Source organism: Callithrix jacchus, chromosome 6, assembly GCF_049354715.1.
Source record: "Callithrix jacchus isolate 240 chromosome 6, calJac240_pri, whole genome shotgun sequence".
NCBI classification, from domain to species: Eukaryota; Metazoa; Chordata; class Mammalia; order Primates; family Cebidae; genus Callithrix; species Callithrix jacchus.
This window is the reverse complement of record NC_133507.1, coordinates 81700575-81718171: the sequence shown is the minus strand read 5'-3', so window position 1 is coordinate 81718171 and position 17597 is coordinate 81700575. Positions and strand designations below refer to the sequence as shown.

General features: G+C 36.4%; 1 protein-coding gene across 4 annotated transcripts in view; it reads left to right on the top strand.

The window, feature by feature from the left end:
• The window catches only part of EPC2 (enhancer of polycomb 2), a 130095-nt gene that overhangs the window by 28667 nt on the left and 83831 nt on the right, over positions 1-17597 (top strand). For all 4 annotated transcript variants that reach the window (XM_078327819.1, XM_008998920.5, XM_008998919.5 and 1 more), the window contains exon 2: positions 10450-10609. In XM_078327819.1, the coding sequence (XP_078183945.1) occupies positions 10450-10609 (160 nt within the window). The remainder of the gene's footprint in view (positions 1-10449; positions 10610-17597) is intronic.

The window sequence follows — 17597 nt, the reverse complement described above, 5'->3', positions numbered from 1 at the left end:
TTTTGACCTTTTGATTATAATTATTGTAATTATAATGTGTCTCAGTGCCTGTGTTGTTGGGTTATTCTAGTTGGAGTCCTTTGAGCTTCCTGCATTTAGATGTCCATTTACTTAATTGGATTTGGGAAGTTTTTGGCCATTATTTCTTCAGGTAAGCTCTCTTCCCTTTCTCTCTCTAACCTTCATAAGCTCCTATAATGTGTTTATCGGTCCACTTGATTGTGTCCCATAAGTCACTTAGGCTTTCTTCACCTCTCTTCATTCTTTATGTTCCTTTGACTCAATAATTTCAAATGACTTGTCTTTGAATTTTCTGATGATTTTTTCTGTTTGATCAAGTCAGCTGTTGAACTTCTCTAGTAATGCTTCCAATAAGTTGTCATATTCATCAACTTCATAAGTTCTGTTGGATCTTTTAAAAACTAATCTATTTCTATGTTTATTCTCATTTTGTATATTAATCATCGTATGTATTTATGTATGCATGTATGTATGTTTGCATGTCTTGAGACAGAGTCTCGCTCTGTAACCCAGGCTGGAGTGCAGTAGTGCGATCTTGACTTACTACAACCTCTGCCTCCTGGGTTCAAGCGATTATCATGCCTCAACCTCCCGTGTAGCCAGGATTACAGGTGTGCACCACCATGCCCGGCTAATATTAGTAGAGATGGGGTTTTGTTATGTCTGTCAGGCTGGTCTCAAACTCCTGACCTCAAGTGATCTGCCAGCCTCAGCCTCCCAGTGCTGGAATTACTGGTGTGAGCCACCAGTCTTGGCTTTCTTATTTTATTTACTTGTCTATTGTTGTTCGCTTATAGTACAGTGACCTTCTTTAAGATAGGTATTTTGAATTCTTTATTAGGTAATTCATAGATCTTTTGGGTTGTTTTCTCGATTTATTTTCTTGCTTTATTGAGCTGTTTGCCTGGATTTTTGTGTGCCGTATTTTTTGCTATGACTTGTGCATTTGAAAAAACAGGCATCTCTCCCAGTATTTACAAACTGGTTTTGTCTAAAAGAAGACCTTAACGAATCAGTCCAGCTAGAAATTCTGGAGATGCGTCTTTGCTGTACTTGTACATGTAATTTCCGAATTAGAGAGGTTTACTAGTTTCTTCTTCAGGTACTTGCTCCCTCTCGTCTCTGTCTGTGATACTGCAGATTCTCTGGTGCTGCGCAAGCTGCTGAGTTCTTTTGTTCTCTACAGCTTCCAGGTTTCCAAAGTACGTTGGTTAAGTTAGTGCTTCAGGTCAGGCATACAGAATTAGTCCCTTCTGCATTTCACCAGATGGCCATAATATTGGATGCATTTTCCACTCTTCCATTTCCTTCCAAAGGGAAAAGCCATGAACTGGGCATTTTCTCCTCATTACACCAAGTTGTGCTGCCTTCTACCTGCTGTGGTGCAGGTTCTCTGGTGCTACACAAAGTTGCTGAGCTCTATTCTGTTCTCAGTGGGCCCCAGATATCCAAAGTATACCAGTCGGTCAGTCAGACTCCTAAAAAGCCAGAATATTGGACATACGTTTCACACTTCTTTTTCTCTCTAGAACCAGCAGCCACACATTTGTGCTTTTTCTCCCAATCTTGATGTGTGCTGGCTTGGGGGAAGGGCTTATGGCCTTTTAAACCCAGTTCAATGCTGATGTTCTTAGCTTCAAGCTTGCTGGGGTACTACAATTTCTGAACTGGTTTCTGGATTTCTCAAGGCTTTTTGGACTCTGTATTCTGCAGTCAGTGTGTTTGTGTGGAAACAAGGTATGGGGCTTACTCATCCTTCATCATACTCCCTTCATTGGTATGTAACTTTGTAGTCTTTTGTTCCTAGAAGGTTTTTGTGGACTATAGTTTTAAGTATTAGTTCTGTTGATTGTTTGTTCTTAGGAACTCTAATTGTATCACTGTCATTCCTTCCTTGCCTGTTGTACATTCTGCCTTCCACCTTCTGTCTTACTCATTTTATTTGTCTCGTTATCTAATTTTCATTCAGTTGGGTATTTGACCAGCTTTACACAGCACACTTAAGGGTTTTTTGGGGTATAATTTTCATTGGGCTCCTAATAATTGTAGTCTTTATTTCTGAGATAATTTTTTTCTTCATTCATGAGTTTAATTAACTCTTCATATTTCTTCCCACCCCTGCCTTTTATGTTCCTATTTTTGGAGACTCAGATTTCAGGTGATTTTTAATTTTTTTAATATTTTATTTAATTTTCATTTTTTTGGAGACAGAGTCTCTATCTGTTGCCCAGGCTGGATGGAGTGCAGTAGTGTGATCTCGGCTGACTGCAGCCTCCACCACCCAGGTTCAAGCGATTCTCCTGTCAGCCTCTCGAGTAGCTGGGATTACAGGTGCCCACAAAGGCACCCAGCTAATTTGTATATTTTTAGTAGAGATGGGGTTTCGCCATGTTGGCCAGGCTGGTTTCAAAATCCTGACCTCAGGTGATCTGCACACATCTCAGCCTCCCAAAGTGCTGGGATTATAGGCGTGAGCCCACTGCACCCAGCCAAGTTTTTATTTTTATATTCCCGAATGCTACTTTTAAGTTTATTAGGTTTGGAACATTTTTCCTGAACTTTTTTTCTTTCTCCTCACCCCAGAGTGAGAGGAGTTCATCAGTAGAGATACAGCTGAATCTTGTCTTCTTGTTTTAAGATCATTGAATGGATTTATTAAATTTTCTTCTATTCTTTTTTTTTTTTTTTTTAGGTTTGAGATATTCACAACATTCCTAGTTCAGTGGCACCCTCTTCTGTCTGTGTAGAATGATGGGCTTTCAAGGAACAGGCAAGGAAGTGCTTTTTTCATAGCTCTTTGGAGCTAGTTTTCATAAATCCATATCTATCATCTCTGGTTTTCTGAGGGACAGATGGGCCCAGTATTTATCATCTCTACTGCTCTTTTCAATTTTAGTTTCCCAGAATTTTGCTGCACTCTTGTGCTGATGGCTTATTTCATTCTCTTTGTCAGTGTGGCTTTATATGTTCTTTAATCCATTACTAATAAGTTTACATTATAAGGGGTAGAGTATGTAAGTATAGGCATTCAGTCAGCTGTCTTTAGTTGGGAATTTAAAAATAGCAATGAAGTATCTTTGGCTATGTATGTAGCCTAACTCGATGGATAAATCCTGAAAGCCAGGAAGTTGGGGCCTGAACTTGGTAAGATGGAAAAGAACCAGACAAGTAAGGATGCACATTTCATCCTTGTTAATTTCTACAATTACAACCATAGAACTTCAGTTCATCCATCCTCAAAAACAGCAACATATTTCTTGTCTGCATCTTGGTACTCATTGTGTATGACTAAAAGTCATGAATTACTTAGTTTTTTTTAAAAAGTCTGCTTTATTTACCATGTAATTTCATGTTTTGAGGGGAAAATAAAAAGTAGGAAGTGTATAATATCTTTACAAAAACTCAGAAAAAACGCTTAAGTGTAATTATATATAGATAGTAGGTTTCAAAAGGATTTTTCAGAATGTCAAAATAGCCATAAGAAGTGATTTTTTGTATCTTGGTTGAGAGATGTTTCAAGTAAAATGCAATATTTTTATAACACTAAAAATCTTACAAAAGTAATACAGATTTACTACAGAAGATTTAGAAAATGCAGGAGGCACACAGGAAAATAATAACAATCACTTAAAAAAGGCAACCAGGAGAAATAGTAATTCATATTGCTGTTTCAGAGTTTACAGATGTCTTGAAGGCTACATTTGTTTAATTTTGTTACAGGCAGTGAGACCTGCTCAAAACACAAATGAGTAGTTTGAATATATTAGGTTTTTTTTTTAAGTTTGACTGTGATCGACAGAAAAAATTTTATACGCATTTATAACTGAAATAAATGGTCACAAAATAATAAACTGTTTACATTCAGTAATCTCTGATTTTTTTTTTTGTTTTCTTTAAAGAAAGTTGGTGGCCGTCACCTGTTAGTGGGTGCAGTTTGAAAAACATGGGATTACATGACCTGTTAGGTTACTTTCTACCTTGTCATTTTATGTTTATAAAATTATTACCAGTATTCATAAGCCTTTATCTCTACTAATTAATGAGTTGTGTTTTTGATCTATGGTTACTCGGGTGCTTTGAGTGTATACCTAAACCTTGTTCAGTTTTAAAACTAAACATGTTTTGAAAACTCTCTAATACATAATCTTATCATTATATAGAGGTGTTTGTTTTTTTTTTAACGGAGGAAAGTTACAGAGAGTTGAGTTATTCATATGTGAGTTTTATGGTATGTTGTTACCATTGGTTTCTACAAGGGTGCTCTCTTTTCCTTTCTTCCCCTCCTCTCACTATTTTAATTTTTATTATGGAATTATCAAACATGCACAAAAGTAGAGAAAAATAGTGTAATGAATCTCCATGTGTTCATCTTCTGCAGTTAATCACACGTGGCCAATCTTGTTTCGTGTCTACACATTCCAAAACAGCCTGAAATTTTAAAGGGAATTGCAAGACCCCTCTCTGGTTTTATTTATTTCTTCTGTTCTCTCTCTCTTTGCTACTCCCATTCTCCTCTCTACCCTCTCAGGCAACCAACTAATATGTTTAATGTGTCTCTTCTGGCAAAATCTATACTGTTTTATGCATATTTCCTTTTAATAATAATCACATGTTATATCTGATTCTGTTTCTTAGGAGTTTTCTGAATTAACACTGCTTTTTTTCCTTATTCACAAAATATATCGCAAGGCTCTTTAAAAATTTTAGTAAAAAATAATTTCAATAGTTTTGGGGGAACAGGTGGTGTTCGGTTGCTTGGAAAAGTCCTTTAGTGGTGATTTCTGAGATTTTGGTACATCCACCACCTAAGCAGTGTACATTGTACCCAGTACAGTCTTTTATTCCTCAGTCCCCTGTCATCTTTCCTGCCAAATCTCCAGAGTCCATTATATCATTCTACGTCTTTGCGTCCTCATAACTTAGCTCCCACTTACAAATGAGAACATGTGGTGTTTGGTTTTTCATTCCTGAGTTACTTCTTTTAGAATAATGGTCTTCACCTCCATCTAGGTTGCTGCGAATGCTATTATTTAATTCCTTTTGATGTCTGAGTAGTATTCCATGTATATATATACACCACATTTTCTTTATCCACTTCTTAGTTGATGGACATTTAGGCTGGTTCCCATATTTTTGCAATTGCGATTGTATTGCTATAAATGTGTGAGCAAGTGTCTTTTCATATAATGACTTCTTTTTCTCTGGGTAGATACCCAGTAGTGGGATTACTGGATTGAATGATATATCTACTTTTAGTTCTTTAAGGAATCTCCATCCTGTTTTTCCATAGATGTCGTACTAATTTACATTCCCACCAGCAGTGTAAAAGTGTTGCCTTTTAACATATCCCCACCAGCATCCTTACTTTTTAATTTTTAAATTATGGCCATTCTTGCAGGAGTAAGGTGATATCTCGTTGCAATTTTGATTTGCATTTCCCTGACAATTAGTGATGTTGAGCATTTTTCGTTGTTTATTGTACATATGTGTATCTTCTTTTGAGAATTGTCTGTTCATGTCCTTTGCCCACTTTTTGATGGGATTATTTGGTTTTTTCCGTGCTGATTTGTTTGAGTTCCTTGTAGATTCTGAATATTAGTTTTTGTTGGATGCATAGTTTGCAAATATTTTTTCCCACTCAGTGGGTAGTCTCTTTACCCCACCAATTATTTCGTTTGCTGTGCAGAAACTTTTTAGTTTATTTAGGTCCCATCTATTTATCTTTATGTTTGTTGCATTTGCTTTTGGATTCTTGGTCAGGAATTCTTTGCCAACGTCCAAAAGAGTTTTCCCAATGTTATCTTCTAGAATTTTTTTGGTTTCAGGTATTAGATTTAAGTCTTTGATCCATCGTAAGTTGATTTTTGTATAAGGTGAAAGATGAGGATCCAGCTTCATTCTTCTACACGTAACAGTGCTTTTAAGATGCATCACATTGTATATGCATCTGCACTGTTGATACCAACTGTTTTGTAATATTCATGGTGAACATCTACCACATTTTACTTCCCTACTCTCCCACTCATAGATAACCACATTGCCTGAAACTTTCAAATACAGCAGATGCCATTTCAGTGACTATATCTACTTACATACCTGTGTGAGGTTTTCTTGGGGTTATATATTCAAGACATGAGTTGCTAGTTCATCCATTATGTAGAGTCAGTTTGAGTAATTATCACATTGCTCTCTGGAATGGTAGAAAGTCTCTGCTTCCATAGTCATGCATGCAGGAATTTGTATCCTCATATCCTTGCCAACACTTGGCATTATTTTAATTTTTTATTATTGCCAGACTAATTGGTATAAATCATCTCATAGGATTTTTTAAAATTTGTGTTTTTCTGATTACTGATGAATTTGCACATCTCTTCATATACTTGTTAGCCTTTTGTGTTTTTTCTTCTGTAAATTGCCTGTTTATATCTTTGACTCATTTTTCCTTTAGGGTTACTTTTCCTGTTAATTTGCAGGAGTTTCTTACATATTCTATATAGTAATCATTTATAGGTTTCAGACATTTAAAGTAACGTACTATTTTGTCATAAATTTATTAACTTTGTCCATAGTGTCCTTTATTGAATGAAAATTTTTAATTTTAATAAATTTCATTGAGTTTTTTTATTTTGCTTTATTCATACTTCTGAAATTTTAAGAAGTTTTTTGCTCTTAATAGCAGAAAGATACTTGCTTTTGTTTTCTTCTGTTTATGATTTACTTTACATGTTTAGATATATACAGATACTGTAGGTTTAGTTTCAGACCACCTCAATAAAACTAATGTCACAATAAAGCAAGTCACATGAATATTTTGGTTTCACAGTGTGTATAAAAGTTGCATTTACACTATACTGTGGTCTATTACGTATGCACTAGCACTGTGCCTAAAAAATATTCGTTCCTTAATTTTAAAATGCCCTGTTGCCAAAAAGTGCTTGCAACAGTTATCTGAGCTTACAGTTATTCATAATCTTTTTACTGTTGGAGGGTCTTGCCTTGATGTTAATGGTTAGACTGATCAGGGTAATGTTTTCTAAAGGTTAGGTTGCTGTGGAAGTTTTTATAATAAGACATAAAATAAGAAGTTTGTTCCATCAGTTGACTCTTTTCATGAAAGAGTTTCCTCTAGCATGTGATGCTGTTTGATAACATTTTACTCACAGTAGAACTTCTTTGAAAATTGCCTGCTGCTGCTTTACCAACTTTGTATAATGTTCTGAATCCTTTGTTGTCAGTTCTGCAATGTTCACAGCATCTTCACCTGCAATGAATTCTATCTCAAGAGACCACTTCGTTGCCCATCCATAGGAAACAGCTCCTCTTCTGTTTAAGTTTTATGAAATTGCCAAAATTCAGTCACATATTCTGAACAGACTCCACATGTAATTCTAGTTTTCTTGCCATTACCACCACATCTTCAGTTACTTCCTTTACTGAAGTCTTGAATCCCTCAAAGTCATCCATGCAGATTAGAATCCCCATCTTTCAAATCCCTGTTAAAATGGACATTTTGACCTCTTTCTATGAGTCATGAATGTTCTCAATGACATCTAAAATGGTGAATCCTTTTCAGAAAGTTTTCAATTTACTTTGTTCAGATCCATCAGAGGAATCACTATTTATGGCAGCTATTGCCTTACAAAATACATTTATTAAATAAAAACTTAAAAGTCAAAATTACTTTTGATTCATGGACTGCAGAATGAATGTTGTCTTAGCAGGCATGAAAATAGCATTAATCTCCTTGTTCATCTCCATCAGACCTCTTGGGTGACCATATGCATTGTCAAGTAGTTGTGTTAAATATTTTTTTTTTCCCCTGAGCAGTAGCTTTCAACAGTTACCTTGTTCAGTGAACCTATAGAGCACAGGCAGAGTAGATTTAGCATATTCTTAAAGGCCCTAGGATTTTTGGAATGGTAAATGAACATTGGGTACAGTTAACATCACCAGCTGGATTAGCCCCTAGCAAGAGTCACTCTGTTCTCTGAAGCTTTGAAAGCAGGCATTGACTTTTCCTCTCTAGCAATAAAGTCCCGGATGGCTGCTTCTTCCAGTAGAAGGCTGTTTCATACGCACTGAAAATCTGTTGTTCAGTGTAGCCACCTTGATCAATGATCTTAATTAGATCTTCTGGATAACTTTCTGACGCTTCTCCATCAGCACTTGCTGCCTCACCTTGTGAGATGGGTTTTTGCCTTAACCTCATCAGCCAATCTCTGCTATCTTCTAACTTTCTTTTTCCTGCAGCTTTTTCACTTCTCTCGACCTTTGAAGAGTTATTAGTGACTTGCCCTGGATTAAGCTTTGGCTTACAGGAATGTTGTGGCCAGTTTGAGTTTCTATTCAGACCCCTGAAACTTTCTCTGCCTCAACAGTAAGGCTGTTTCACTTTGTTATTATTTGTATTTTTACTAGAGTGGCACTTAGTGAATTTAAAAGAGGCAGAAAATGTGGCTTTATAATATTTTGTGATTTCTAGTAGGCAAGTCTCCGTTCTCATGCCACATTTTCTGCTTCTTTTTAAGTTTACTTAGCTGTTCTTAGACTTCTGATCCTTAGTTAAATTTTAGCGCATTTTTCTTGAATATGCTTATGCTCACTTGATTTAACTTAGTCTGACAAAATGCCAAAGAGATGCTATGATGTAGTATAGATGATTATTTGGGGAAAAGCAGGTATGACTTGATTGTATTTGACCAAACTTGGTGCTTCTTGTGAGAGTCCCAGTAAACTGCCCTGGCTTACGGTTCACTTGCCTATAGCATAAGAAGCTTGTTTCTCCACTTCCTCTTATGGTATTTCTTTTATTTCCCATTTGTTTTTATATCCCTGTCTCTCTGCTTTCTTTACAGTAATTACTAGCAGAAGATCATTAATGTAATTCTTTTCTCATTATTTGGTATCTATACCCATCACCTTCCTCTTCAAGTACTAGTTATAATCAAACAAATCTGTGTATTTGGCATATAACGGACCTTCGGTTTAATTTTGTTTATGTCTTGCTGAACAAAACTTTTCTTTTTGGATGACTGCACTAATTCTTTTTGTATAATAACATTTCACATGCCCTGAAGACTTGAATGAAATTAAGATTTTTCTAATTTCTTGCACTCTATAGAACTTCAAAAAAAAATGGTGTTATGGGATTAAGAATTTTGGCTTTACATATGTATGTATGTCCTATATTATATTTCTGTTTTGTTACTTAGGGCTGTTTGACCTTTAACAACTTATGATACATCCTTATGCCTCAGTTTCTTTGTATGTATTTTGCATAGCCTGACATATAGTAGGAATCCAGTAAAGATTTCATTTATTCATTCAGTTAATGTATATTAAGCAGCTTCTAAGTTTGGCCATTGTACTAGGCATTAGGGATAAGAAATTAACGACCTCATTGTCCTCTTGAAACTTACTTCATGCTAGGGGGAGATGGGCAATAAACACATGAGATCTTTACTATGTTGGATGTTGCAAAGTGGTATGGAGAAAAGTAAAGCAGGGAAGATGTGCTGGAGGAGGAATACTCTTTTAGATTAAAAAAAGTCTTGGAAGATTTCTCTGTTAAGATAAGACTGGAAGCAATGAAAGCAGACCATTTGGATATAAAGAAACAGCAAGATCAGTGTGGCTAGAATTAAAGATTGTAGAGGAGAGGGGTTGGTAATAAGAGACATGCAGAGTCTTGGAGGTCATTGAGTGATTTTTAACCTTTATTCTGAACAGGATGGAGATCAGAAATCCTTTAGGGAGTGGGTGACATGACCTGATTTACCTTCCAAAAGGTAAAACTGCTTCATTGGGTATAGGCCACTGTGAGAAAAGGAGGAGGTAGTGAAAATTCTATTTAGAAGGCTATTTCAGTAAGTCATGGGAGTAATGAAGTCATTAGAATCTGGATATATGTTATAGGAACTGTTCATTTAACCTCTATTTAAAAATATTTTTTGCCTGGTAGTAATAAAATTTGTTGAACATAATTTTTATCTTTCTTTGAATTATTCAGAATTTTGTACTGTTTAAGTTTTAAATACGTAAATGCAGAAGACACTTAAAATCTGTGATACAAATTTATTTCCTGTAACTTGAAATTTTTCTTGAATCTGGTAGTGGTGACAGAAACCTCAATTAATTTAGCAAACAGATTAATAATTTTTTTGTAATTGAAATTTTATATTCTAATTTGTGAGTATATAATTTTTAAAAAAAATTATACTATGAACATTGTAATAATCGAGGGTGATATCAGTATGAGCTGCAAATATTAAGAGAGAATGATGGCAGTGTATCTCTAGGTCTTTGGCAAAGGAGCTATTTATAATATAATTGATTCTTAAAGCACTTTGTGATTATTACTTTTAAATAGAATTATGCATTGGTTAATAATACCAAAACAACTTATGTTGCCTACTTTACATTTTCCAGGAACATCATTTACAGCGAGCGATTTCAGCACAGCAAGTGTTTAGAGAAAAAAAGGAGAGCATGGTCATTCCTGTTCCTGAGGCAGAGAGCAACGTCAACTATTACAATCGCTTGTACAAAGGAGAGTTTAAACAGCCAAAACAGTTCATTCATATTCAGCGTAAGTTTGTTAATTCATTGTTTTCTGTTTGTACTTTAAATTTATCAACGAGTGGAAATTGTTTCTCTTCTTTTGCTTAAAGAATTCTAATTTTTTAATTTACACACACTAATTAATAGAATTGTTAAACATTAAAGAATAAACTCCCTCTGTGCTTACATCTGAATTTGGAAATCATTTTGAGTTTTAAGTAACATTTGGAACATTTGATATTTATGTAGTATAGAATTTTGTATAGTATTTATACTTTATTACACAGCTAAAAGGTGGTAGATTACTATACCCAAATGAGATTTACTGTTTTGTTTTGTTTTGTGACAGAGTCTCTCTCTGTCTTCCAGGCTGGAGTGCAGTGGCGCGATCTTGGCCCACTGCAACTTCTACCTCCTGGGTTTAAGCAATTCTCCTGTTTCAGCCTCCTGAGTAGTTGGGATTACAGGCACCCGGCACCATACCCAGCTAACTTTTATATTTTTAGTAGAGACAGGTTTCGCCATGTTGCCCAGGCTAGTCTCAAACTCCTGACCTCAGTGATCTGCCTTCCTCAGCCTCCCAAAGTGCTGGGATTACTGGTGAGAGGTACTGCTTCCAACTGAGATTTGCTTTTAAAGGCCCGGTGGCTCTAATGCCTAGGAGTAGGGTTAGTCTTCTGGAATTTTTTAGAATTAGATCTAATTCCTTTACTTTCATGTCGTTTTTATTAAAGAATCCTGTGTAGTTCTGCCTCCTTAATACTCTTATTTTTTCTCCCACTGTTAGTATTTAAATTATCACCACCTCTAGGGTGAAAACTTTTAACAGTCTCCGGTTATATTTACTGTCCTCCATCTCCTGTTCCTATGCTCTTTTTTTTTTTTTTTTTTTTGAGAGGGAGTCTCGCTCTGTCACCAGGCTGGAGTACAGTGATGTGATCTCAGCTTACTGCAACATCCACCTTCTGGCTTCAAGTGATTCTCTTGCCGCAGCCTCCCTAGTAGCTAGGATTACAGGCGCCCACCACCATGCCCTGCTACTTTTTGTATTTTTAGTAGAGACGGCGTTTCACCATGTTGGCCAGGATGGTCTCCATCTCCTGACCTCGTGACCTGCCCACCTCGGCCTCCCAAAGTGCTGGAATAACAGGCATGAACCACAGCGCCTGGCCTCCCTATCCTCTTCTAATCTAGCTTCTCTCCACAAAGTCTGTGTGCATCTAAGTAGTCTTCCTAAATTGTCTGATCAAATGATGCTGTTGATTAAAATCCTGCTATTCTTTAACTTCTGGAGTAGGATTTTTCAGCTGATTCTGCAGAATAGTGTTTTGTTATCTTGTCAGGTGTATAAAAAGGAAATGCTGGATAGCTTGTTAGAATAGAGATTCTAAGGCTCAGCATCTGCCCTACCTGAAGTACCCACCTGTCTAAAGACCTACCTGTATGAGAATCTCTGGGTATGTAGTCTGGTGATTTGTATTTTTAAGAGTTTCCCGTGTAATTCTGAAACATCACCAGCTTTAAGACTGACTATAAGATGTACTTCTTCATTGATTCTAAGATGAGCTGTTTTCATCTTTGCAGTGATATTGCATCTTAAATTGCTGTTGTTCAGGATTAAAGTCTTGATCTTCTAAAGAGATTTTTCATTTGTTTCTGCCAGGCATTTGGAGACACTATCAACCAGAGACCATGTTAAAGTCTTTGCTTGTGTTTTTGGACCATGGTGTTAGCTTTAATTTAGGCCGCGGATCTGCTGAAGGTTCAGTTCTCAGGGGGAGATTTTTGGCTTCCCCTTTCTACCTAAGGGCAAGTTGAGAAATACAAAATTCTTTGCTTTCCCTTTCTGCATGGCAAATTTATTTGTTTAATCTTATACTGAGGGTGTAGCCTTTTGGTAATGCAGCTTTATGCAGTAGTATTCTATTCTAATATTCAGGCCCAGGCATAAAGCTTTTTTCTTTCTTATGGTGCATGTAGTAATGTGTCTTGTAATTGATGACAGTTTAGATTTGATAGAATTCAATAATAGATTCTCTAGTATGAATGTTAGGTACTTTGTAATTTGTTTCCTGCTTTCTCCTTTAACCTCATTTATTTTTGCTCTTCCCTTCACTCTGTGTACCACAGGGACTACTGAAAGTTACTCACATTCACCTTCTTTCATATTTAACATTTCTTTACCTGTACTATTGAAGTCTTCTTTCCCTTTCCCTAAATTTCGCTCATTAAAGACGTAATTCCCTTATGAAAACCACCTTGATTTTTATTACTGTACCTGTTTTCTTTGCTTATCACAGTATCTTTTACATACTTCTTTTAGAGGACTCATCATAGTTTATTGCAATTATTTGTAATCATTCTTTCCTTTTAGACTGTGAGCTCCTTAAGGGCAGGAACTATATATTTTATTTTCTCCTTTGTCTTCAGAGTAATGTGCTTGACTTATAGATGCTCAGTAAATGACATGTTAGTTGACTGAATTATTTTGAAATGGCTTTTAAAAGGCTTTTGGTGGTAGAGCCATTTTCCAGAGATTTTTTTCTCTGAAATAGTCCAGAGAAACACACATGCAAAAATTAATTTATGTAGTTTTTTTCTTCTTTTGAGTCCGATTAGCTTACTACTGAATTTGCCTTTACCTTCTGTCAGTCAGGAAGGAGATAACTATTCATAACAGGAATTTTAAGGATCTTTTTTAATCCAAAGTATCAGTTATTTTGTATTTTGATAATATTGGAGCTAGGCAGCAAGACCATTTGTAAGAACCATTCTAGGAAACCAAGAACTGAAAATTGGATGTAACTCATTTGGGTCAGACCCACTGAATACAATAAATATTGTTCTTGTGTTGATATTTTTCATTTCATTTTATTCTATTATTTTAAAAAATAATAGAAAATTATTTTACCTTTCATTTTTTTTTGTTTGTCAGCATTTACTGTATACTCTACAATATACTGTACATACAATTATTCTGCCTTTCTAGTCATATTTTAAGTTTCTCAGATTTTTATAGTCTCTGTCATTTAAAATGCATATACAATTATCCATCAGTTTGATATTTTGCAATTTGCTTATTGGACTTAAGCAAAGATTAAGATTATCTGTACTAGATTTTAAACTCATGTTATTACTGTTTTTTTTTTTTTTCAAGGAAGGTTAAAAAAATTTTTTTTAATGTAACGTTTTGTTAAGCCTTTAAGGAGTTTCAGAAAATTTCACTTTAGAATTTTCTTTTTCTTATTTTAATGATAGATTAGAGAGACTACCCATTTACTTGGCTAGAAAAAAAATTGTAAAATTATCACAGTAGGGTGGCCTTGTTCAGGTTCATCACATACTTGCCTGGGCTTTGGCAGAAGCCTCCTTATTACCCTAGTCTTAATAACTTCCAGTCTTATCATCCACTGCCACTGTGATCCCACAAAATTTTTGGGCTGGGCACGGTGGCTCATGCCTGTGATTCCAGCACTTTGGGAAGCCGAGGTGGGCAGATCATGAGGTCAGGAGATCGAGACCATCCTGGCTAACACAATGAAACCCTGTCTCTACAAAAAATACAAAAAATGTGCCGGGTGTGGTGGCATGCACCTGTGGTTTCAACTATTTGGAAGGCTGAGGCAGGAGAATCGCTTGAACCCAGGAGGCAGAGGTTGCGGTGAGCTGAGATCATGCCATGGCACTCCAGCCTAGGTGACAGAGGAAGACTCTCTAAAAAAAAAAAATTCAGTGACTCTCTGTTAGGATAAAATCTTAACATCTTTGTATGATGTATAAGGCACTCCTTTGTACCTGTCCAGCCATGTTTCCCTATGTTTTTCTACTATGACACCAACCTTATTGAAATGAACTGTTTGAGGGTCTTCTTCCTCCTCTACACTGTAAGCTCCTCAGGAGCAGAGGCTTCATCTCATGTACTTTAGTATTTTTATTACCTAGTACAGTCCCAGAGTATAGTCTTAATACACTTTTCCTTCCTAATTTCTTTAACCCAACAGGCTTTAAGCTGCAATAATGAGTCTTTGTAGCTCTTTGAGTTATGTCTTACTTTGTTATGACTTCACATAACCTTTTACTTCTCTGCTGGTTAAAATATAACTTGCCTCCAGGATTACCTTTAGGAGCCTTTTCCTGACTTCTCTCAGCATTGTTCTTGGCACTGTTTGCCCCCCCCCGGCCCGTGTCCAGTGCACACTTTCATTGTGATACTGACCACCTATGGTTGTGATTGTTTGCCCTCTGTTGGGCAAAGCTTATTGGGGAAGGGACGTTCATTTTCTTTGAATTTCCCTGCCTAGTACAGTACTTAATAGCATGTGGTTAGGTGTGCAGTTAAATATTTGCTGAATAAATTAATGAGTGAATGAGTTAATGAAATTAAAAGGATATACTTCATGGCATTTTTCAGTCATCAATGTTGGACTCAAAATTGTACACAGAATCACATATAAGGCTAAAATTATTAGTGTATACAGTGAAACTGAGCAACCCACTGTGTTAGAAATTAAAGGGTGAGTTCTGTTATTCACCAAATGTTAAGTTAGGCTAAAAAGTGCCAAGAAGGAGTTGGGAGTGGATTAACTCCAATCTGGTATGGAAGTGAGATAAACATTCTTGTTCCTTCCTGTCCCTTTCAGTAGCAGTTCACCATAGTCACTCTTATCGGCATTACGCAGAACTTATTTAATCATAATACATTGAGCTGTTCTTACCAGGTGAGAAGCATCTTGAAGGCACATTGTCTTTGATGACCCAAGATAGTAAAATTTCAGTTGTGTGCCACATACAGAAAAAAATGCTACCTCCATTTTAGTTTTATTAAACAACATTTAATTTGTGTACCTTAACTCAAATGTTATAATTTTCATTCCTCTTGGAGTTCAGTAATTTTATTAAATTCAGGACCCAAACTATTCTCTTTAAAGTTGTTTACATTTGTATAATTTATTTAATATGGTAACACTTTACAGTTGATACTAAATATCTCAAAATTGTAGAAGTGAAGGAACTTGACAATGTTCCCCCCCACCCCCCCGCCCAGACTGAGTCTTGCTTTGTTGCCAAGGCTGGGAGTGCAGTGGCGTGATCTTGGCTCACTACAACCTCCACTCCTCAGGTTTAGACATTTCTCCTGCCTCACCCTCCAGAGGGATTACAGGCATGTGCCACCATGCCTGGCTACTTTTTGTATTTTTAGTAGAGACAGGGTTTCACCATGTTTACCAGGCTGGTCTCCAACTCTTGACCTCATGATCTTCCCACTTCCACCTCCCAAAGTGCTGGGATTACAGGCGTGAGCCACTGCGCCCAGCTGAGGTCATTTCTTAAGTATTCTGAAGTTAATTTGTATCCAGTTTTGAACTCAGTTAAATAGTTCTTGGTAGCACAATTCTCATTTCTTATTTTGAAATGAAAGTTTACTTCTCCCATCTCATTCCCCTAGTCTTAAAAACACAAAACAGTAGACTATCTTGACTAAAAGAAGAGTTGAGGAGAAAGGATAGAGATGGAGTAATAACTTCTTTTCATCTGTCAGACAGGGAGAGGAATACACTCAAAGGGAATTGAAATCTGTTCGTGTCTGCTTTCAAGATTTTAAGCCCTGGCAAAATGCCTGTGTGTATACTTCTGTACATTTCTGTACACTTGAAGTTGGCTCCTCAGACTGATAAAACCGACTGTTGTCAAATCTACATTGGAAAAGAGAAAAAATTAACAGTTACCAATGTAAAGTAGACCTGTGTATACCACTAGATTTTTCAGCATGGTTAAATTAGCTGCTAGCCTAACATCCAACTTCAGTCTCATTATCCTGGGAATGTCTTTTTATATTCTCTGCATTATATAAAAAAACGGTAATTTAACCTGTTCTTTCAGGGCAGACATATTTTGATTGGAAAGAGTTGGGAAAGATTCAGAACAAATGAAGAGCACTGTTTTGTTTATACAGTAAAACGTTTTGGTAAAAAGGATACATTCCAGGAACATCATTTTCTTAAATGCTATTGGATATGTATTAAGAAATTGAGTATAAATTCCATGAACTGACATCACACATTCAAGTAAATAAGGACTGACAAAACAATGCCATGGGTACAGAAGCAGATTGTATCAGATTTGTGGCTGGATCTCAATTTCAGGTGATGAGACAGGGACAGGGAGCAAAGCCAATGAGAGCAATGCACATTCAGATCAGGTAGCTCTAAGGATATTCGTCTCTCATCAGATTATGCACTAGCTGTAACCATGTCCTATTCTTGGGCAAAGCTATGAGTGTGGACATTGGGGCTGAAGTGTTAGAGCTGTGTCTGGATAGGTAATAATTTAGGAAGGAGGAAAAGCTCCCAAACCCAGAAGATAATTGATAATGAAAGGTCAGGCACAGTGGCTCACACCTATAATCCCAGTACTTTGGGAGGTCGGCGTCAGAGGATCAGTTGAACCCAGAAGTTGGAGACTGACCTGGACAACATAGTAAGACCTTGTCTCTATAGGGGGGACAAAAAAAGTGATGCCAGACTTTTGGTGAAAAGGCAGACTAATCATGGGTAGTCTGAAATAGAAGAAAAAGAAGCCTGAGTTTAAAGAAGAACGCCCCTTCAGCCTATGTGCATTTATTTATGTCCACTTTTCAAGAAAAAAGAAAAAGGGATTTGTAGTGACTTAGAGCAAGATACAATACTATACATAAAAGACCATGGTTAAAGAAATCAGGGAGAGAATAAAGACACTATAATAAGGTAAATTTGATGTATAGTGGCACATATTTTCAGCATGGTATAATTGCAAAATATTAAAGCAGGATTGGTCATGAAGAGTGCATGGTTCTTGTCATTCAAGCATTTTGAACCCTTTTATCGGGCCTTACAAAGATATTCTGAGGTAACCCAGCAGATCTGATCGTGTTAGTAGGAGTTACCAGATTAGGCCTTCAGCATATTCACCTAGCCACTAACATCTCCATAAATGATTCTCCAATGATGCCACACTCCCCTGAGAGTACCTTACATCAT